This window comes from Notolepis coatsorum (genome assembly GCF_963971535.1).
Source record: "Notolepis coatsorum genome assembly, chromosome: 5".
NCBI classification, from domain to species: Eukaryota; Metazoa; Chordata; class Actinopteri; order Aulopiformes; family Paralepididae; genus Notolepis; species Notolepis coatsorum.
In genome coordinates this window covers 148,689,315-148,713,040 of record NC_140169.1, presented here as the reverse complement: position 1 = coordinate 148,713,040, position 23,726 = coordinate 148,689,315, and the positions used below count along the sequence as shown (strand labels likewise).

The 23,726-nt window shown below is 47.6% G+C and overlaps 1 protein-coding gene across 1 annotated transcript in view; it reads right to left on the bottom strand.

Moving 5' to 3' along the window:
- Positions 1-23,726, bottom strand: part of uggt2 (UDP-glucose glycoprotein glucosyltransferase 2) — a gene marked incomplete at its 3' end in the record, with an annotated part of 260,476 nt that overhangs the window by 36,376 nt on the left and 200,374 nt on the right. The window contains exons 26-28 of the mRNA XM_084314328.1: positions 23,279-23,358; positions 6,121-6,310; positions 480-638 (exon numbers count right to left, since the gene is read on the bottom strand). Of these exons, the coding sequence (XP_084170454.1) occupies positions 480-638; positions 6,121-6,310; positions 23,279-23,358 (429 nt within the window). The remainder of the gene's footprint in view (positions 1-479; positions 639-6,120; positions 6,311-23,278; positions 23,359-23,726) is intronic.

Here is a 23,726-nt window from a genome sequence, read left to right as displayed (position 1 = left end):
TAGCGGAGCGGACCAAGCTTTAAAGAGCGAAGAGCGGATTTCTCGGCCGCGCCGATCCGCTCACGTGGCCTGGTGGAGAGTGGAGAAAATGTATATTCTACTTTGGTTCATTACAATTTACTCAAGCCTAGTAACAGACACAGTATTTCTGACAATGGGGATACCTTCCCTGAGGTCCATAGATGTCCCTAGATACCGAGAACATGCAAATAGACCTTGTAGAAGTGGAGCAATCTTCCATTTACTTAGGTATGTAAGGCGGATTTTCAGAAAATATGGCTAGAGGCTTAACCCTTTCACTGCCACACGACAGAAGGTTAACCCTTTACTATCACACAACCGACGACGATGCTCCATCATTAGCATCATCGCCGTCGGTTGTGTGATAGTAAAGGGCTAACCTTCTGTATTGTCACAGTGAAAGGGTTAACTGGCTGTCGTGTGGCAGTGAAAGGGTTAAGAGGTTAGGGAGCACTGACCAGGTTGGCCATGACGATGGTGTCCTGCAGGAGGGGGTCCCGGCTCGTGCCCAGGGTGAACTGCAGGCCCCGGGGAGGCTGGCCCGTCGACACGTCGAAGCAGTGGCCCTCCAGGAGGAGATGTTCCAGCTCATACTCTGCTGCCACCACCCCGCTCACCTGGAGAGAGAGGGGGGGGGGGGGGGAGAGAGGGGGGGGAGAGAGGAGAGAGAGGGGGAGAGGGAGGGGGAGAGGAGAGAGGGGGGGAGAGAGGGGGGGGGGAGAGAGGAGAGATAGGGGGGGGAGGGGAGAGGAGAGAGGGGGGGAGAGAGGGGGGGGGGAGAGAGAGAGAGGGAGGGGGAGAGGAGAGGGGGGGGAGAGAGAGGGGGGGGAGATAGGGGGAGAGGAGAGAGAGGGAGGGGGGAGAGGAGAGGGGGGAGAGGAGAGAGGGGGGGGAGAGGAGAGATGGGGGGAGAGGAGAGAGGGGGAGATGAGAGAGAGGGGGGGGAGGAAAGGGTGGGGAGGAGAGAGAGGGAGGGGGAGAGGAGAGGAGGGGAGAGAGGGGGGAGAGGAGAGAGAGGGGGGAGAGAGGAGAGAGAGGGGGGGAGGGAGAGAGGGGGGAGGGGGGGAGAGATGGGGGGGGAGAGAGGGAGGGGGAGAGGAGAGGGGGGGGGAGAGGGGGGGGAGGGACAGAGAGGAGAGGGGGGGAGGAGAGGAGAGAGGGAGAGAGAGGAGAGGAGAGAGAGAGAAGGGGGAGAGAGAGGGGGGGGAGAGAGGGGGGGAGGAGAGGAGAGAGGGGGGAGGGGGAGGGAGAGAGGGGGGAGGGGGAGGGACAGAGAGGAGAGGGAGGGGGAGAGGAGGAGAGAGGGAGAGAAAGGAGGAGAGGAGAGAGAGATAGGGGGGAGAGAGAGGGGGGAGAGAGAGGGAGAGAGGAGAGAGACATAGGAGAGCGAGGAGAGAGAGACAGAGGAGAGATAGAGAGGGAGGCAAGAGGTGATAGAGACAGAGGAGAGAGAGAGAGACAGAGAGATAGAGAGGGAGGAGAGAGAGGTGAGAGAGACAGAGGGTGAGATGTGAGATGAGATAGGATATAAAATAAACAATGCCAAAAATAAATTTAAAAAAATTGGTAGCATGACCACATGTGGGGACCAGGGCTAAACCAACTAAGACTGTCAGGCAACCATTATAGGGAATGGGGTAGCCCCATGACACTGGGCTATGGCGCATAATCAATCCTACTTTAAAGGACTACTCTTGCCTATCATCCAGACACAAAACTTTCTCTAGAATTGACTACTTATTCTCATCCCCTAATTTGTTTGTCTCGCTGATTCCCCTAGCTCTCTCGGATCACAAAGGGATCGTTTTTAACGGCATCGTTTGGCAAACTATCCACACAAGCTCCCAGATGGCGTTTTAACTCATCCTTGTTAAAAAAACAAAGACTTCTGTATGGAAATCAGAGAAAAACTGGCGTAATTTTTTAGGAGGGGGGGGGGGGGGGAGGAGAGGAGAGGAAAGAGAGTAGAGGAGAGAGAGGGAGAGAGAGGGAGAGGGAGAGAGGGGAGAGGAGAGAGAGAGGGGAGAGGAGAGAGAGAGGAGAGAGAGGAGAGAGAGGGAGGATAGAGATAGAGAGGAGAGAGAGAGGGAGGGAGAGAGGAGAGAGAGAGGAGAGAGATACTTCTGTATGGAAGTCAGAGAAAAAATGGCGTAATTTTGGAGGAGGGGGGAGAGGAGAGGAGAGTAGAGGAGAGAGTAGAGGAGAGAGAGGGGAGAGGAGAGAGAGGGGAGAGGAGAGAGAGAGAGAGAGGGAGAGAAAGAGAGGGAGGAGAGAGATAGAGAGGAGAGAGAGATAGAGGAGAGAGAGATAGAGGGAGAGAAGAGAGAGAGAGGAGAGAGAGAGGAGGAGAGAGATAGAGAGGAGAGAGAGAGAGAGAGAGAAAGAGAGAGAGAGAGAGAGAGAGAGAGAGAGAGAGAGAGAGAGAGAGAGAGAGAGAGAGAGAGAGAGAGAGAGAGACTTCTGTATGGATGTCAGAGAAAAACTGGCGTAATTTTTGAGGATTAACATCGGCATGGTCGAGGACCCTAGAGTCCTGTGGAATGCAGTAAAGGGCTTTGTTAGAAGTCATGTCATACTTTTCGCTTCCGACTTGTGTAAATCTCGCTTAAAAAAAGTTGAACTGGAAACACTATATGCGGACCTATACGCTGCACTGCAGACTAACTACAATGAACAAATTAACACAGAACGGATGATAGTTAAAAAAGAAATAAACTCCATATTTAGACAACATTGAGTTTTTAATACATAGGACGAGACAAAAGTATTACTGTTGTGAAGGGCCAGATTAAACTGAATATATATATGTATCGTTTGATATACCTTGTATATTATTTATATATATACACGGAATATCCCTTTACCTGCGTACAGACCAGAGTAATATTCGCTCTCCTATTGGACAGCGGCCCCAGGCGCCAACGACCAAGCCCCCAACGGCAAGTTCAAAGGCAACTCCGGGCATGTCAGTGCATGCCCAGAGTCTGCGTAGTAATACGAGACAAGAACTGAGGTTGGGACTAGATATTCACTTAGGTATAAATACGGCGCAGGTGTAAACAGCAGCAATTCGTTCATTACTAGTAATACCTTCACCACGAGTCAACGTGCAGTGAAGTGAGCAACCTTGCATCTAAATAGAGCATTGAGAACCGCGTGCGAATAGAATGTTAAAGTGTCAGAGTTTAATGCAGTAACGTTGAGTTCGACTTAATCTAATGTGAAGTAATAGTCGATCATTTATTGTATATCGTGCGGCCACAGTTCTTCCGTATTACCCATCGGTTCGTCGTGTCTTTAGCTAGTGCACTTATCCAGGCGGTGCGGCCTAAATACGTGCCCACACCCGAGGAGTCCTAGGCGAGAACCGTTGGACATGTACACAGGAGAATTGGCACCGGCGATTGCAGAACCATTTCTGGTTGGATTATATTGCTTTGGGACCGTGACCACCGGAGAAGAGCACCGTTGATTCCACTGTCGTTTGGGATTTAACCTCGTGAGGATTACCATTCGGGCCCGCCTCGTGGAAGGGGCTGGCTGGTTGTCGTCAATGCTGTCGAGCATATTGGATTACAACTATTGCTTTTGTCTGCTGATCAAGGGAGTACAAGCACCGGCTCCTGTACTTGGAGCCTCTTTATTCCTCGTTGACTCAGACTGGGTACCCGAACATTCCTCTACCCCTCCCGGCTTTACACCCCGGAGGGAACCCAGTGTCTCCAGTTGGTACCGGTGTTGCCCTATATAATTGCTATACAACAGGTGGCGTCAGCTTAGACCCATCATAGTATTCCTACTATATTGACTTATGCTCTTGACTGACTTTACGTATATTCTTCGCCATATAAGCGCGACCCTAATTCTCAATCTGTAACCTAACGTTGCCTAATAATAATAAATAACCCTCCAATAGAATTTCTGTGTCAATGCCGTGTTCTTGTGTGGGTGTTCACCATCAATATTTGATGTACTGTTTGGCCAGTAATTAAAGTACATAACTAGTAGTGGTTTAATATATCACAATCTTTAATACAGTCAGGGTTTTGTAACCCCTCAGTTACAATTACTTTCATGGTTCTAGACCCAGCCATTTACTGGCAATGAAAATTCACGCAAATGATACATTTTCAGATATCCCTTCAATCAGGACACAACAAGGAGTAGTTACTACTGACTCAAAAAAGATCAAGGACACTTTTAGAGAATTTTATTCACAACTGTATAGCTCAGAGGTCAACTTTGATCATACCAAATTTGAAGCGTTTACTAGCAGGCTTAAAATACCAAAGTTATCAGAGGAGGAGGCTCGAGAGATGTTAATATGGCTTTAATTTCTTTACTACGCAAAAAAGACAAGGACCCCAATGACTGTGGCAGTTATAGGCCCCTGAGTCTTCTCTGGGCCGATCTTAAATTTGTTGCCAAAGTACTAGCCCGACGTCTGCAGAAGTATATGACGGTGCTGATACACTGTGATCAAACCGGATTTATCCAGGGACGCTTAGCCGCAGATAATCTCAGGAGATTATTACATGTAATTGACAACAGTAAGGACAATATAACTCCGGCCATGGTTCTGTCCTTAGATGCCATGAAGGCATTCGATAGACTAGAATGGTCATATCTTTGGACGGTACTGGAGGCTAAGGGACTTGGAAAGGAATTTATACATATGATTAAAGTGCTCTATGCCTCACCGTCAGCAATGATAATGACAGGCAAACGATACACTCTTCCCGGTCTCTAGGTCTTCTAGGCAGGGTTGTCCTCTGAGCCCCGGACTATTCACGCTTTCCCTCGAACCACTAGCCAATTACGATATGGACCGACCCTTATTATAAATAAATATAATTGACTTTGGAAACGTCCTCCTGTGGGACTTGCACAGACCGAACGGGTTGGATTCACAACTAACCCGGTTCAGGTACACAGTTATGGGTTAACTGATACATCTGTAAAGCTGCATTTACATTATAATGATCAACATTCCTGGGTGGCTACATCTGTAAAACTATTACCCGATTGAATCAGTTTCTGTTGCTTGTTTTTATTGTTATGGGTTATGTTGTGGTGTTTTTGATTGCTTATACAGTATGTCTTATTGTTTGCATGTTGGACTTGCTTCAGCAATAGGTACTTTTGATATTCCATGCCAATAAAGCCTATTTTGACTGTGAATTTGACTTTGAGAGAGAGAGAGTCATGTTGTAACTTCAATGAATGAAATACATGTCCTCCATGCGTAGGTTACAGTTACATTCTCACACACGCCGGAGCAGACCTGTCTGGTTGGCTGGAACGTGATTGGTTCCCGGAGCCTCACAGGCCTTTCTGGTTGGCTGCAACGTGATTGGTTCCTTGTGCAGCAACCTTTGCATTAATTTGCATATAGTCTGAATTCTCGTCCCCTCTCACCGCGGGCCTCGGCTCGTGACGCCGGCCGTCCCATCACGTCCCACGCGGCGATGACTTGTTACAACTCGTTGGCCGTATAGGAAATTAATGGAGGTGAAGCGGTTGCCTAGGTAATCATGTCTGACGTGTCTGAGAGCTCTGCGCGTCGGAAAGGTCACAGCGTCGGCCATCTTCTTGCATCAGGGTTTATAACGTGGACTGGGGGGGTATGGCTGACTTCACAACAGACGGGGGGCAAAGTCAGGCGGGGGATTATAGATTTTCTTTATAGATTGAAATGACATAATTAATTTATTATTCACCTGCAGGAGTTTTTAATATGAACAATTGTAGGCTAAACGCGAAACAATTATTTCTGACCAAAGCTTGCCGTGTGCGGAATCTGTTTACCAACATATTTCGATTAGATTCAAATGTATTGTCATTATACAGCACAAAGGGGGCGCCAGGGTGGCGCACCACATAACGCACTGCAGTGCAACGCGGCCGTCGCGGGTTCGACTCCCGGATGTCTCCTCCCATCCTTCCTCTCTGTCTATCCAATAAAGCAATAAAATGGCAAAAAAATTATTCTTTAGCACAAAGTACAGTGCAACAAAAAAAAGTTTGATGACAATCTAATCTACCTGCTGCAGGTCGTGGGGGCTCTGCACGGGGGTGATCATGTTAGGGTTAGGGTACCTGCTGGAGGTGGATGTTGTCCAGGTCGTGGGGGCTCTGCACAGCCTCCACCACCCAGCTTTCCGGGGTGATCATGTTCAGGGTGAGGAGGGGGGTCTCCGGGAGGTCGGTGAAGCGGGCGACGGGCCCCGGTGACACCGTGTTGTTGGCCAAGAACCTGACGTCAGACTCCAGCACCAAGCGGTAGAAGCTGCAGGGAGGGGGGGGGCGGGGAGAGAGAGAGAAGCAGAGAGAGAGAGAGAGAGAGAGGCAGAGAGAGGGGCAGCGAGAGAGAGAGAGAGGCAGAGAGAGGGGCAGCGAGAGAGAGAGAGAGAGCGAGAGAGAGAGAGAGAGAGAGAGAGAGAGAGAGAATCAGAGACACCGTTTGCAAAGTCAGAAAATGTATTTATTTATTTTTACTTTCTCTTTTTCCCCCCTCCTTTTTTTCCATTTTTCTCCCATCCCAATGTTAGTCGTTATGCCAATTCCCAATCCCCTTCCTGGTCGTTGCGCACTCTACCCCCTACCGTCGGTCTGGGAGGGCGGAGACTATCACATGCTTCCTCCGACACATGTGTACTCAGCCCACCGCTTCTTTTCACCTGGCAGCGCGGACTCTCACTGGGGGAGTGTAACTTGTGGAAGGTCACACTACCTCTCTCCTAGATCCTTCCCTTGCTGTGCAGGCGCCCCGACCGAACTGTAGGAGTCGCTGTTTACAACGACCAGGACCCACCCACACCGACTTCCCACCCACTGACACTGCCAATTGTGTTAGTATGGACGGTCGACCAAGCCGGAGGCACCACCGCCCTTTATAAATGTATTTTACACAAAAAATATATATCAGAATGTGATATATATCAGAATATCACAGTACTATGTTGTGTTTACAATAATTCGAAAGTCACACGCGAACACAGACACAACAACACAGTCTAGTGAGATGAGGAGGGGTCACCGTCATACATAAAGACATAAAGACAGAAAACACTCATCACAGACAAGCTGGATGTGGCCAATTACTTAAACATTTTCTTTACAAACATAGCCACAACACTGGTTAATAAACTACCCTCCCACTCTGGGCATTTTGGGGTAGAACACATCCTAGCCTTTTACATTACAAAAACCTAGGGGTCCGCAAAGACGACTTCAAACTCGAAATGGTAACAAATACAAATGGTAACAAAACAAATGGTGTTAAAAAAACTGAGCGCCCTCCAACCTAACAAGGCCACTGGCCATGACAATATCCCCTCCAAATTCCTCAGAGACTCAGCAGCCGCCATCACCCCAGTCATCACACACATAATAAACCTCTCCATAAAACAAGGATACGTCCCCAAAGACTTCAAAATTGCGAGAGTGACCCCCCTGCACAAAAAACGCAGCAAATTAGACCCAGGTAACTACCGCCCTGTTTCTATTCTTACCTCCATCTCGAAAGTTAAGGAAAAAATTGTCTACGAACAGGTCGAAAAGTACCTTGGAACGACCACATCAAACAATAGGTGGACGCGGGCAAATACTGCGGCATGGTCATGCTGGGCCTCCAAAAGGCTTTCGACACGGTCAATCACTCCATTCTGATTGACAAGCTAAAAGCAATTGGTTTAGATAGTTGCACTTTATTTAAAAACAGCCAATCAAATCCCCATCAATGGAAAATTAACCCGTCCATACCCATGCTGATTGGTCCTTGTGCAAGACTAGAAAGCGGGGGTCTTTGCTTTCATTAACACATCTTGCGCCAAAAACTAGTTTACTCGTTATTGCCCGCCAATCGAATAACGCCAACAACGAGTTTACTCGTTTTTATGATCGTTATTTCCTTTATTCGCTATTGGCATTAATAATTCATCCAGGAAGGCTCCGGAAGCCAGCTGGACCCTGTCTGATATTTCAACGCCTCAATACTGCCGCCTGGTGGATTACGGGCGAGTTGCACCCCACTCTAAACCAGATGTGGCGCTCTGTGCATCGGGGAAAATCCTCCGGCAGAGATATCTTATGTTGATCAAGACAAACACTCGAGTGCATTTGATCGCCTTCGAGACGCAAGAATCAATATTGCATCATACAAACAGAAAATGGATATAGCAGATCCACATCAAATAATTGGAATTTTCTTTCACCAGACGCATCGGCCACAGGTAAGAGGAATCTAACGTTAATTCCAGCTCGATTGTCCATTTATTTCATTGCAATCCATCTGCTCAACGTATGATGTCTTACTAAGGAAAGCCGTTACTGACAATCAAGGAATCATAAACGACCCCCCCCCTTTCCTTCACGCATGATGGAGCATAATGTATACCGAGCATATGCATTTGAATTTTTTAATATAGCGTGTATAGGAACGAAACGCCAATCGATTATGTGTAATATGCGTCGGGGCCTATAACTCGCATTCTAGGAATTACTGCTATACAGTCTAAAAACATACTTATATTCTCGACGGTACTAACACGACAATGTAATGTATGAATGGAAAAATATAACGTTCCCACATCCGGAACGATAGATACCCGATGTTGAATGGGCCATAGTAATGTCGATATAGATATAATATTTAAAAAGTTATAGCCCTGCAAAGAAGGTGAGCGACTCCATAGGCTTACAGCACTGGCAGAGAGTGGTATAAGATGGGCAAACTGCATGGCACAGAATGTGTTAAACACCTGCTATCAGAAGAATAGACAGTCAGAGTGACAAGCTACAAAAGATGGCCACAAACGATAGTACGAGTGATGAAGAGGACGAAACGAAAATGGACTTCATTGCCCCAGAATAAAAAAAAGTTTTTACTTTTAAGTACTTAAGTACATTTAAAAGTAGAAACTTTTTGACTTTTACTCAAGTGTGTTTTAGCCAGATACTTTTACTTGAGTACGATTTTGAGACGGTACCCATACTTTCACTTAAGTATAATTTCTGGGTACTTTTTACACCCCTGAGTATTAATACATACAGTGGTGGTACAGGTACAAATACACTATGGTAGTAGGCATACTGGCCAGCAGTAAGTAAGGGGATATGTACAGATATAGATTATAGTATCTACAGATCTACAATCTAATTATTATGTGTAGTGTAGGTATAATCATATATAAGGTAAGAATACATATATATTAGGGGTGTAAAGGTACACGTATCCGTACAGAACCATTTCAGTACTGGACCTAAGGTTCAGTACGGCTGTGTACCGAACGAATACAACGGTAGGTTAACCACTAACAACCGCCCACCGGGGGCTGTTTTTTTTAACAATCTTATATAATTCTTAGTGCTGTCAGGCGATAATTTTTTTTTATCTAATTAATTACAGGATTTGTAATTAATTAATCTAATTAATCGCATAACCATTTTAGGCCTGATATTTTATATTCTATAATCATATTTGTGTCCGGATGGCAGAATTCAGTACTGTATCTACAAAACCTTCTGTTTAATCATCTTCCATTTATTCATTTGCTTAGATTTTTCAGGTCTAGTCAATTTTAGCATGGTGTTAGTCACAGTCAAAGATAAAAAATGTTTTTATTGATATTCTCATTTGGTTCATTACAATTTCCTCAAGCCTAGTAACATGCACAGTATTTCTGACACTGGGAATACATTCCCTGAGATACATAGATGTCCCTAGAATCAGATACCAAGAACATGCAAATGGACCATTTAAAACAAAGTCTGTAAATGTGTATTCTACGTTCTTATGGAATGAATGATTTTTTTTTATAAATAAATAAATAAAAATCTAAAAAATATATATTATTAATCATTTTGAGTAACATTTCGTAACACGATAATCTACTGTGTAATTAATCTAATTAACGCGATGAATTGACAACCCTAATAATTCTTTAAAAAATAATTATTTAACAAATCAATTATTAATTTCAATATAGAATATTCGTTGACAGCCCTACCAGCAATGTTCCCTAAATTTTTTTTCCGGTCTGAGCAAAGACTCAAACCTCCTGAGCAGACATCAGCAGCTACTGAGCAACATACGTCACATTCCGATTAACCGGTTGGTTGATAAGTGGCGGTTTGTAAAAAATCTGACATGGCATCTTAATTTCCCTCAATGTCTAACATAAAAATCTATACATTTTGCTGATACACACAAATAATACAAAAAGGCATATTATATTCCTTAATCAAATATTTATTTGACCATTGATTGACGATACAGAGCAAAGTCCTTACTTTGGCGGCGGCGGTGTGAGTCGCGTCACTAACTTTTGTCTTTTTAGGAGGCTGACTCGTCATTATTTTATTAAATTATAATGCGACTTCAAGGGTGACCATATTGTGATTTTTTTTCTGCCTTGTTTGTAATGTTTTTCTGTGTCCATGTGAGCTTTGAGATCGCCAGCACCTTTATTAGACACAGAAACATACGGTCAAGCTTTGCACGCGTTGCACTCCGCTTCCAATTAGTCTCGACCGGGACGATAAATTGGGAATTTTCTCTGCAGTTCATCTGTAATGTACATTTTCGCGTTTGCATTGTGAGGAGCCAGCAAACCTAATATTTGCATTTTGTACATTTTGGTTTTGTATTTTGTATATTTAGTATAGTGTTTGGTCTTTACTCTTTTACTGTATGAAGCACAATCATACAGAACCAAGCAGTTCACTATAAAGTACCTTATATGTGACAAATAAAACAAAAACTTGAAGCTATACAGGTATATTGAGACAGATGGTGGATATATATATACTGTATATATGCAGTAAATTCAATATATAAATGTACATATACGGTATATTCAGCACTATTGTACATCGCACAGAGTTGGGACACCATGAAAACAACATTCATGAACACGGACTGGGCCGGTCATATAAACGACTCAATAGGGACGACAGTGGGTCAGGAGGTAGAGCAATCGTCTGGTAATCCGGAGGTTCCCGGTTTGATTCCCGCTCCTCCAGGGCAGCCTGTCGAAGTGTCCTTGAGCAAGACACTTAACCCCTAACTGCTTTCAGCGCACTGACGAGCGCTGAAATGACGACATGTCGTGCGATAGTTCTCCTTCCGGAGGACACGGCGAGGCCGACGGTGTTGTGACAGCCGGGGATATACGGTGTCTTCAGAGCGAGGCGTCTCGTGTCACTAACCCCGGCTCCTGTGTCTTCAGAGCGAGGCGTCTCGTGTCACTATCCCCGGCTCCTGCTCGAGGAGTTACAGAAATAACCACGGTGTTGTCGGAGCGCCATGCGCCAGATACGTCCGCCCCTGCTCTCCGTGTCGCTCGTCCGCCCCCTGCCCTCAGTGTCGCTCGTCCGGGGGCCATCTCAGAGGTCAGCGCAGGGGGCTAATGTTTATGCTAATTGCCTCTCTTCCGCATGCCCTCTCTGACATTGAGCGGTCATAATGAGTGAAGATAAGGTTTGATTGATTGATTGAAAACTTTATTAACAGATTGCAGAATGGGTACAATACAGTACAGCTCAATACACACAATTGTTAAGGGGATGCAGATCAGAGAAAGACTTTCGTCTTGTTTACATCAGGGTCCCCCATTTTCAATTCATCATAACATATATGACATACATGACATACAGATAGACAGTACTGCTACATCTATACATTTATGACATACCAGATTTGCAAATACAGTACTGTTTGTGATACAAAAAGAGTCCAGAAAAGAGAGTATATACATTTGACGTAGAAACTGTACATTGGAGGAGGTTGGGTAGGTGGGGTGGGGTTGGGGGGGACTGTACATTGGAGGTGGTTGGGTGGGTGGGGTGGGGGTGGGGAGGGTTGGGTAGGAAGGGTGGGTGGGTGGGGGACACTGTACAACTGTACAAGCAAAACTGTACATTGGAATATTGACAAAACCATACTTGGTCATTTACTGTACATTGGGTTAGGACATTTACAGGGGCCAGTTTCGAATTGCAGTCTCCCATAGGTGTTCTTTGAGAGTGTGGGTAGTGATTCACATTCCTTTACAGCTTTGGGTAGGGCGTTCCACATTGATGTGGCATAATTGCTAAACGTGTTTAGTCCCTTGTTTGAGCCGAATCTGGGTTTAACATGATTTGTGGAGCTCCCTCTGGTGTTATGATCGAGGCGCCTCAGACGATCAATAACACCCAACGTTCTTCTTTTTTTCCTAGCCGCCATCCTTCCCTCTCTATCCCCAGAGGTGCATCACTGCATTTTTTCAAAAGTTAACTGAACTATCTCAAGCACCGCCCTCATTTCCTTGATCCTCCAATCACAACTGGTAGGAAGGATGGGCCTCAACACCTCTGCCCCTCCGACCTTCAACCCAGGGCTGTATCCTCAGCCTCCTCTACTCCCTGTACACCCAGGGCTGTGTCCTCCTCTACTCCCTGTACACCCAGGACTGTGTCCTCCTCTACTCCCTGTACACCCAGGGCTGTGTCCCCCTCCTCTACTCCCTGTACACCCAGGACTGTGTCCTCCTCTACTCCCTGTACACCCAGGGCTGTGTCCTCCTCCTCTACTCCCTGTACACCCAGGGCTGTGTCCTCCTCCTCTACTCCCTGTACACCCAGGGCTGTGTCCTCCTCCTCTACTCCCTGTACACCCAGGGCTGTGTCCCCCTCCTCTACTCCCTGTACACCCAGGGCTGTGTCCTCCTCTACTCCCTGTACACCGAGGGCTGTGTCCTCCTCTACTCCCTGTACACCCAGGGCTGTGTCCTCCTCCTCTACTCCCTGTACACCCAGGGCTGTGTCCTCCTCCTCTACTCCCTGTACACCCAGGGCTGTGTCCTCCTCTACTCCCTGTACACCCAGGGCTGTGTCCTCCTCTACTCCCTGTACACCCAGGGCTGTGTCCTCCTCCTCTACTCCCTGTACACCCAGGGCTGTGTCCCCCTCCTCTACTCCCTGTACACCCAGGACTGTGTCCTCCTCTACTCCCTGTACACCCAGGGCTGTGTCCTCCTCCTCTACTCCCTGTACACCCAGGACTGTGTCACCCTCCTCCTCTACTCCCTGTACACCCAGGACTCTGTCCTCCTCCTCTACTCCCTGTACACCCAGGGCTGTGTCCTCCTCTACTCCCTGTACACCCAGGGCTGTGTCCTCCTCTACTCCCTGTACACCCAGGGCTGTGTCCTCCTCTACTCCCTGTACACCCAGGGCTGTGTCCTCCTCTACTCCCTGTACACCCAGGGCTGTGTCCCCCTCCTCTACTCCCTGTACACCCAGGGCTGTGTCCTCCTCTACTCCCTGTACACCCAGGACTCTGTCCTCCTCCTCTACTCCCTGTACACCCAGGGCTGTGTCCTCCTCTACTCCCTGTACACCCAGGACTGTGTCCTCCTCCTCTACTCCCTGTACACCCAGGACTGTGTCCCCCTCCTCTACTCCATGTACACCCAGGGCTGTGTCCTCCTCCTCTACTCCCTGTACACCCAGGGCTATGTTCTGAGCCTCCTCTACTCCCTGTACACCCAGGGCTGTGTCCTCCTCCTCTACTCCCTGTACACCCAGGGCTGTGTCCCCCTCCTGTACTCCCTGTACACCCAGGGCTGTGTCCTCCTCCTCTACTCCCTGTACACCCAGGGCTGTGTCCTGAGCCTCCTCTACTCCCTGTACACCCAGGGCTGTGTCCTCCTCCTCTACTCCATGTACACCCAGGGCTGTGTCCCCCTCCTCTACTCCCTGTACACCCAGGGCTGTGTCCTCCTCCTCTACTCCCTGTACACCCAGGGCTGTGTCCTCCTCTACTCCCTGTACACCCAGGGCTGTGTCCTGAGCCTCCTCTACACCCTGTACACCCAGGGCTGTGTCCTGAGCCTCCTCTACTCCCTGTACACCCAGGGCTGTGTCCTGAGCCTCCTCTACTCCCTGTACACCCAGGGCTGTGTCCTGAGCCTCCTCTACTCCCTGTACACCCAGGGCTGTGTCCTCCTCCTCTACTCCCTGTACACCCAGGGCTGTGTCCTCCTCTTCTACTCCCTGTACACCCAGGACTGTGTCCTGAGCCTCCTCTACTCCCTGTACACCCAGGGCTGTGTCCTGAGCCTCCTCTACTCCCTGTACACCCAGGGCTGTGTCCTGAGCCTCCTCTACTCCCTGTACACCCAGGGCTGTGTCCTGAGCCTCCTCTACTCCCTGTACACCCAGGGCTGTGTCCTCCTCCTCTACTCCCTGTACACCCAGGGCTGTGTCCTCCTCTTCTACTCCCTGTACACCCAGGACTGTGTCCTGAGCCTCCTCTACTCCCTGTACACCCAGGGCTGTGTCCTGAGCCTCCTCTACTCCCTGTACACCCAGGGCTGTGTCCTCCTCTACTCCCTGTACACCCAGGGCTGTGTCCTCCTCCTCTACTCCCTGTACACCCAGGGCTGTGTCCTCCTCTACTCCCTGTACACACAGGGCTGTGTCCTGAGCCTCCTCTACTCCCTGTACACCCAGGGCTGTGTCCTCCTCCTCTACTCCCTGTACACCCAGGGCTGTGTCCTGAGCCTCCTCTACTCCCTGTACACCCAGGGCTGTGTCCTCCTCTTCTACTCCCTGTACACCCAGGGCTGTGTCCTGAGCCTCCTCTACTCCCTGTACACCCAGGGCTGTGTCATCCTCTTCTACTCCCTGTACACCCAGGGCTGTGTCCTGAGCCTCCTCTACTCCCTGTACACCCAGGGCTGTGTCCTCCTCCTCTACTCCCTGTACACCCAGGGCTGTGTCCTGAGCCTCCTCTACTCCATGTACACCCAGGGCTGTGTCCTGAGCCTCCTCTACTCCCTGTACACCCAGGGCTGTGTCCTGAGCCTCCTCTACTCCCTGTACACCCAGGGCTGTGTCCTCCTCCTCTACTCCCTGTACACCCAGGGCTGTGTCCTCCTCTTCTACTCCCTGTACACCCAGGACTGTGTCCTGAGCCTCCTCTACTCCCTGTACACCCAGGGCTGTGTCCTGAGCCTCCTCTACTCCCTGTACACCCAGGGCGGTGTCCTCCTCTACTCCCTGTACACCCAGGGCTGTGTCCTCCTCCTCTACTCCCTGTACACCCAGGGCTGTGTCCTCCTCTACTCCCTGTACACACAGGGCTGTGTCCTGAGCCTCCTCTACTCCCTGTACACCCAGGGCTGTGTCCTCCTCCTCTACTCCCTGTACACCCAGGGCTGTGTCCTGAGCCTCCTCTACTCCCTGTACACCCAGGGCTGTGTCCTCCTCTTCTACTCCCTGTACACCCAGGGCTGTGTCCTCATCTTCTACTCCCTGTACACCCAGGGCTGTGTCCTCCTCCTCTACTCCCTTTATAAGTGAAAAGACACATTTCAATTGCCTTGTGTATATTGACAATAAAATAATCTTCTGTATTCTATACCATATTTTAAATAAATGCTGCTGTAAGGTAGAGGAACCTAAACCTAAGAATTTCACTCTCCTGTACCCCTGACATGACAGATAAAGAATCTGAATCCTACTTATAAACGGACAGCATTTATATAAATGTATCCGGATTTTATCCAAAGCACTTTACAACTTATGCCTCACATTTGGAGGTGCCGGGATCTAACCGTAAACCTTCAGATTACCAGACGACCGCTCTACCTCCTGACCCACTGCCCCCCCCCCCGGTGATTTATCCGAGGGAGGCAACAGTTGCGATTGGAGGATGAAGAAAAGAGGGGCGGGGCTTGAGATAAGTTACTTCCCGCGGGGCGGAGCTGCTTCTACTGCAGTTTGGGGGGCGGGGAGCGAGAGAGAGAGAGAGAGAGAGAGAGAGCGAGAGCGAGAGCGAGAGCGAGAGCGAGAGCGAGAGAGAGAGAGAGAGAGAGAGAGAGAGAGAGAGAGAGAGAGAGAGAGAGAGAGAGAGAGAGAGAGAGAGAGAGAGAGAGAGAGAGAGAGAGAGAGAGAGAGATGTATATATAGAGAGAGAGGATTACATTTCTGGGCCATAACCCAAGCCACCAGAGGAAACACTCACTCCTTATTAGATTGGGTCCCAATTTCTGGGGAGACTAACTCTCTATAGAAATATAGAGGAATGAAAGAAGGGAGGAGGAGGAGGAGGAGGAGGAGGAGGATAAGGAGCCTCACAGGTCCTGTGTGCTTTTCAACCATCTTCCATATCACTGGCTTCCCATTGCCGCACAAATCCACTTCAAGGTCCTTGACCTGGCATACCCTCAAGACCCCTACACTTTATCTTCTAACTACACACCCTCAAGACCCCTACACTTTATCTTCTAACTACACACCCTCAAGACCCCTACACTTTATCTTCTAACTACACACCCTCAAGACCCCTACACTCTGCATCTTCTAACTACACACCCTCAAGACCCCTACACTCTGCATCTTCTAACTACACACCCTCAAGACCCCTACACTCTGCATCTTCTAACTACACACCCTCAAGACCCCTACACTCTGCATCTTCTAACTACACACCCTCAAGACCCCTACACTTTATCTTCTAACTACACACCCTCAAGACCGCTACACTCTGCATCTTCTAACTACACACCCTCAAGACCCCTACACTCTGCATCTTCTAACTACACACCCTCAAGACCCCTACACTCTGCATCTTCTAACTACACACCCTCAAGACCCCTACACTCTGCATCTTCTAACTACACACCCTCAAGACCCCTACACTTTATCTTCTAACTACACACCCTCAAGACCCCTACACTCTGCATCTTCTAACTACACACCCTCAAGACCCCTACACTCTGCATCTAACTACACACCCTCAAGACCCCTACACTCTGCATCTTCTAACTACACACCCTCAAGACCCCTACACTCTGCATCTTCTAACTACACACCCTCAAGATGACAATGACAATTCACAATGCGTGGTCTTCTTGCTAACCCAAAGCAAACGCCATGATGTAAGGATCTAAAAATAACCTTTTTTATTAATCTTTTTTAAGCCAGAACAGGAATGGGTTCTTCTAACCACAGGCAGATACTTTGTGGATTAAATTGATTTGTTTATTTCATTGACAAATCTGTAAAATTGTGTGCATCACCATGCAATCATGAAGATGGACCTTTTTAAAGATACTTTAGTGTAATCAGTGCAGAGATGAAGCTCTTTCGTGTAATCAGTGCAGAGATGAAGCTCTTTAGTGTAATCAGTGCAGAGATGAAGCTCTTTAGTGTAATCAGTGCAGAGATGAAGCTCTTTAGTGTAATCAGTGCAGAGATGAAGCTCTTTAGTGTAGTCAGTGCAGAGATGAAGCTCTTTAGTGTAATCAGTGCAGAGATGAAGCTCTTTAGTGTAGTCAGTGCAGAGATGAAGCTCTTTAGTGTAATCAGTGCAGAGATGAAGCTCTTTAGTGTAATCAGTGCAGATATGAAGCTCTTTAGTGTAATCAGTGCAGAGAGGAAGCTCTTTAGTGTAGTCAGTGCAGAGATGAAGCTCTTTAGTGTAATCAGTGCAGAGATGAAGCTCTTTAGTGTAATCAGTGCAGAGATAAAGCTCTTTAGTGTAATCAGTGCAGAGATGAAGCTCTTTAGTGTAATCAGTGCAGAGATGAAGCTCTTTAGTGTAGTCAGTGCAGAGATGAAGCTCTTTAGTGTAGTCAGTGCAGAGATGAAGCTCTTTAGTGTAATCAGTGCAGAGATGAAGCTATTTAGTGTAGTCAGTGCAGAGATGAAGCTCTTTAGTGTAATCAGTGCAGAGAGGAAGCTCTTTAGTGTAATCAGTGCAGAGATGAAGCTCTTTAGTGTAGTCAGTGCAGAGATGAAGCTCTTTAGTGTAATCAGTGCAGAGAGGAAGCTCTTTAGTGTAGTCAGTGCAGAGATGAAGCTCTTTAGTGTAATCAGTGCAGAGATGAAGCTCTTTAGTGTAGTCAGTGCAGAGATGAAGCTCTTTAGTGTAGTCAGTGCAGAGATGAAGCTCTTTAGTGTAATCAGTGCAGAGATGAAGCTCTTTAGTGTAGTCAGTGCAGAGATGAAGCTCTTTAGTGTAATCAGTTGAGGGATTTGGGGTGCTTTTTCAATGTATGTGATGTATAGATTGGGGGAAGATGGTAGCATCTAACGGTGCCAGGTCAGAGAGGGCAGAAATGTGTTTGGCTTAGCAGAGGTTGGTTCAGAGCGAGTGAGCACCACACTGCCAGCGAGAGAATGTTTGTTGACATTCCTTGTAAGAACATCTGAGATAAGAGCGAGTGTCTCCCAGAGCAGGAGGGAGAGAGGTTCATCTTAATGAAACGTGAAATGTGTGTAAAGGTTATTAACGCAGTTGTCATGACAACGCGGCACATGACAACCAGAAAGGGGTGGGCTATCGTTGCTACGGCGAGGATCTATAAGTCGAACGGTGTTTCCGGGTGTAAGGCAGACTAGAATCTGACCAAGAGCGAGTAGGACTGAGATCACACAGAAGACACTCTCTCCTCTCATCACAGAGAGGAGGGGGGGGGGGAGAATGCCACATCACCATTAGCTTCGGCTAACGCGAGGAGGGTTAGGCTAAAGACCAGGCCTGAACACTATTGGACTGAATAACAAAAGGACGATAGACGAACACACCGAAAGATCATTAGAATAGACTCTTCAAGGACGATACAATTTGATAACATCTGATAACATCTGATTATGAGGTTCTGTTTATAGCAATAAAACAACGCTTTTCCTCATAAGGTATTCCACAGTGTCGAAGTGTCGAATTCTTATGGAGGTGGAGAATTAGTATGGTTTATGGATTGCACTAACGGGGGAGATAAGGATCTTATCAGCCAGTGTCGGAGAGACGTCAGGACCATTAAAATGACACAACGCAGAGGAATTGGATGGAGAGCCAAAACAGATGAAGACGTGATACTGGCTAGTTTGATCAGGATCTTACAGTTGATGCCGTTTGGATCCGGATTATTGCTTGCTTTGAAGTTGCTTGAAAGGAAGAGACTGTGTGCAGTGCCGAGGCGTGAAGGGGTAGCCGTGGACGCGAGCCAAGCCAGCGAGCGAGCAAGGCCAGCGCCATGGACCCAGCGAGCGAGCCGAGCAAGGCCGGAGAGATAAACAGCGCCATGGACCAGAACAACTGACGGTGAAAAGATAAAGTGAGTCTCAACAACTTCACAAGCCAATAAGAAAACGAACAATAGTATATCCGTAAACGTAATTAGTTTGACACAGAGAGAATGCCAGCTCCATAGTGTGTTTTGGGACAGAGCAGAGCGGCACAGTTTTGTTTTGAAAATCGAAGGTGTTATCTGAAAGGGAACCAAAACAGTCATAGATGACGAAAGAAAGCAAAATAGGGCAGAAGGAGCCATAATGAGAGAGATGAGGAGAGGGGGGGGTGCTGAACCAGACTGAAATCTGTTATGGCGGGATTGTTATGACAAGACTGTCGCCTGAGACGGCCCACCTTAAACTGGTCGCTGTGGTCTCAAGACGGCCGGAATTTGTTTTGACGGGAGGAAAGTCGGTCGGGAATTTACCTTAAACTGTGTATTATGTCCGATAAGCAAGAGTTTAGTCCGGGAGAAGCGTCCCCTGATAGGAAAGAGAGGAAAACAGCAGTGTTTTTAGGCCTTGGAAGGAAGGGCAGCGTTCGTTTGTTTGAGAGAGTAGCCATTTGCACCGAGACAAAATGGCCGTGAGCACCACGAGGAGATAACAGATAAGAACCAGGAAGTGACACGTCAACTAAACCACCATAGAGGAGGAGTAGGTCGCCACCTAGTGGCGGAGAGGGGGTAGTGCTGGGGAGTTTTCATTGCCCATAGGGGAATATTTAGATATAGGCCTGTACTACCATCTAGTGGCGGAGTGGGGGAGTGATTCAATAGTGAATCTAATGAGCACAGAGAGGGGATTATTATTATAATAATAATATTAGATTTAGAGTTTAATTTAATTAATGAGTTTAATTGCGGAGGGGGGGGTAGTGCTGGGGAGTTTCCATTACCCATAGGGGAATATTTAGAGTTTAGGTTAATTAAGGAGTTTAATTTTTTTCAAAATTACCAACTGCTTGTGTGTATACACGGTGGTGTATGTGAGAACTTTGTAAAGGAACTCAAAGTGTGGTATAGAGCGACGTGACAGCTCCAGGGCGACGGAAACAGCCCCGTAGGGTATATAGAGCGACGTGACAGCTCCAGGGCGACGTAGACAGCCCCGTAGGGTATATAGAGCGACGGGACAGCTCCAGGGCGACGGTAGACAGCCCCGTAGGGTATAGAGCGACGTGAGAGCTCCAGGGCGACGGTAGACAGCCCCGTAGGGTATAGCGCAACGGACAGCTCTGTTGTATGTTAGATGATAGTACGAGTACGTATGTGAGTTAGGGGCAGGGAACCAACCTGCTCTGTTGTATGTTAGAGCGATGCTCTGTTGTATGTTAGTATCATAATAATAATATCTATATACAGGTTAATTAAATAAGTTTAATTATGAAATAAGAGGGAGTTCGATCTCCAGTGGGGCCTTCTCACACCTAATAAATAGGCAGAGTCTTGAGGGGACACGTCACCAGAAAGAACTGGCGCGCGCTGGGGGTCACCCGTGGGACGAACATAGAGCGCCGAGTGGGTATCGTTTAGCTGCTGGTGTCACGCCGGAAGACAACAAAACAGGGAACGTCCCTGTAGGATTAGATATGGGTGTTGAGAAGGTGGGGGACTAATAGAGAACAAATAGCGCCATGGGCTGTAGGACACTCACACCGTCCAACAGTCTGAAAGGGCGTGGCCATGGCAGGGGCTTGCAGAGGAAAAAATATATAGAGAACGAGCTGCAGGCCCAAAGCCACGGTAGACTAATAGAAAACACAGGGTCGAGTGTACAGGAAAACTGCCGGCGTGGTGTTTCTGCTTTCAGAGTCTGGAGAGGGCCGACGGCGGTGGAGATGAGCCTCAACCAAGATGACCGACAGGGCGGAGATGACCGACGGGGCGGAGACGGCCAATGGGGCGGAGACGGCCGACAGGGCGGAGTCCAGCGGTCGCAGGCGGTGTTGCCCAGGGGAGAACGAGGCGGACATCGGAGGGGGCTTCCCTGCGGAGATGCTGTTTAGAGAGCGTTTTGAAACAACAGAGCATGGGCGGTGAATCATGGACAAAAACAGGGACTTCCTTTCAGAGTCAATCAGGAGATCGAGAGACGAGACAACAGCGAGAAGTCCTGTGTTCATTGATTAGGAGTATGAGATATAAATGGAGGATTCATATATAAGATATATGTATAGAAGGATATATATATATAGAAGGTAGATAAGAGGGAAAACAGTAAAACAACAGGATGGAATTATTGGGAGCAGACAGAGGAGCTCTAATTGTTATGAGTCGTTGGATGTTGTTGGTGTTGGTGGTCGGTTTCGGTTCCCTTTGTGCACGAAGGGGGGCGCAAACAGACATCAGGCAGCAAGATCACTGGGTTGACCGTGGGCCGTCTTCGTTTCTTGTGCACGAGAGATGAGGTTGGTTTGCTTCAACAACAGGCTATTTTTGGCATAATTAATTAAAAAAACAAATAATGATTTATGATTCTGAAGGTTGATTAAGAATCAAAGGGGGGAATGAGGGATTTGGGGTGCTTTTTCAATGTATGTGATGTATAGATTGGGGGAAGATGGTAGCATCTAACGGTGCCAGGTCAGAGAGGGCAGAAATGTGTTTGGCTTAGCAGAGGTTGGTTCAGAGCGAGTGAGCACCACACTGCCAGCGAGAGAATGTTTGTTGACATTCCTTGTAAGAACATCTGAGATAAGAGCGAGTGTCTCCCAGAGCAGGAGGGAGAGAGGTTCATCTTAATGAAACGTGAAATGTGTGTAAAGGTTATTAACGCAGTTGTCATGACAACGCGGCACATGACAACCAGAAAGGGGTGGGCTATCGTTGCTACGGCGAGGATCTATAAGTCGAACGGTGTTTCCGGGTGTAAGGCAGACTAGAATCTGACCAAGAGCGAGTAGGACTGAGATCACACAGAAGACACTCTCTCCTCTCATCACAGAGAGGAGGGGGGGGGGGGAGAATGCCACATCACCATTAGCTTCGGCTGACGCAAGGAGGGTTAGGCTAAAGACCAGGCCTGAACACTATTGGACTGAATAACAAAAGGACGATAGACGAACACACCGAAAGATCATTAGAATAGACTCTTCAAGGACGATACAATTTGATAACATCTGATAACATCTGATTATGAGGTTCTGTTTATAGCAATAAAACAACGCTTTTCCTCATAAGGTATTCCACGGTGTCGAAGTGTCGAATTCTTACGGAGGTGGAGAATTAGTATGGTTTATGGATTGCACTAACGGGGGAGATAAGGATCTTATCAGCCAGTGTCGGAGAGACGTCAGGACCATTAAAATGACACAACGCAGAGGAATTGGATGGAGAGCCAAAACAGATGAAGACGTGATACTGGCCAGTTTGATCAGGATCTTACACAGTGCAGAGATGGAGCTCTTTAGTGTAGTCAGTGCAGAGATGAAGCTCTTTAGTGTAATCAGTGCAGAGATGAAGCTCTTTAGTGTAATCAGTGCAGAGATGAAGCTCTTTAGTGTAATCAGTGCAGAGAGGAAGCTCTTTAGTGTAGTCAGTGCAGAGATGAAGCTCTTTAGTGTAATCAGTGCAGAGATGAAGCTCTTTCGTGTAATCAGTGCAGAGATGAAGCTCTTTAGTGTAATCAGTGCAGAGATGAAGCTCTTTAGTGTAGTCAGTGCAGAGATGAAGCTCTTTAGTGTAGTCAGTGCAGAGATGAAGCTCTTTAGTGTAATCAGTGCAGAGATGAAGCTCTTTAGTGTAGTCAGTGCAGAGATGAAGCTTTTTAGTGTAATCAGTGCAGAGAGGAAGCTCTTTAGTGTAATCAGTGCAGAGATGAAGCTCTTTAGTGTAGTCAGTGCAGAGATGAAGCTCTTTAGTGTAATCAGTGCAGAGAGGAAGCTCTTTAGTGTAGTCAGTGCAGAGATGAAGCTCTTTAGTGTAATCAGTGCAGAGATGAAGCTCTTTAGTGTAGTCAGTGCAGAGATGAAGCTCTTTAGTGTAGTCAGTGCAGAGATGAAGCTCTTTAGTGTAATCAGTGCAGAGATGAAGCTCTTTAGTGTAGTCAGTGCAGAGATGAAGCTCTTTAGTGTAGTCAGTGCAGAGATGAGGCTCTTTAGTGTAATCAGTGCAGAGATGAAGCTCTTTAGTGTAGTCAGTGCAGAGATGAAGCTCTTTAGTGTAATCAGTGCAGAGAGGATGCTCACCTCGTTAGGGGCATCTCAGACAGCTTGGCTCTGCAGTTCATGAACAGCTGCAGTTTCATATTGACCACTTCACCGAGTACCTGCAGGAGACACAAAAGGAGGAGAGACCCAGTTACTGCTGGGAACAAGATACACCCCCCCCCATCAGCAGGGAGACCCCCCCCCCCACACACACAGTACCAGATACATATCGCCGCTTTTTTCTTTACTCAAATTGTTTACATGTTTCTCCATGTTAATAATAATTATTGTATTTGGAGGCACCCAGAGGAAATAAAGAGGGAGAGAGAGGGAATAAAGAGGGAGAGAGAGAGGTAATAAAGTTGGAGATAGAGGGAATAAAGAGGGAGAGATGTAATAAAGTGGGAGAGAGAGGGAATAAAGAGGGAGAGAGAGGGGGAATAAAGAGGGAGATAGAGGGAATAAAGAGGGAGAGAGAGAGAGGGAA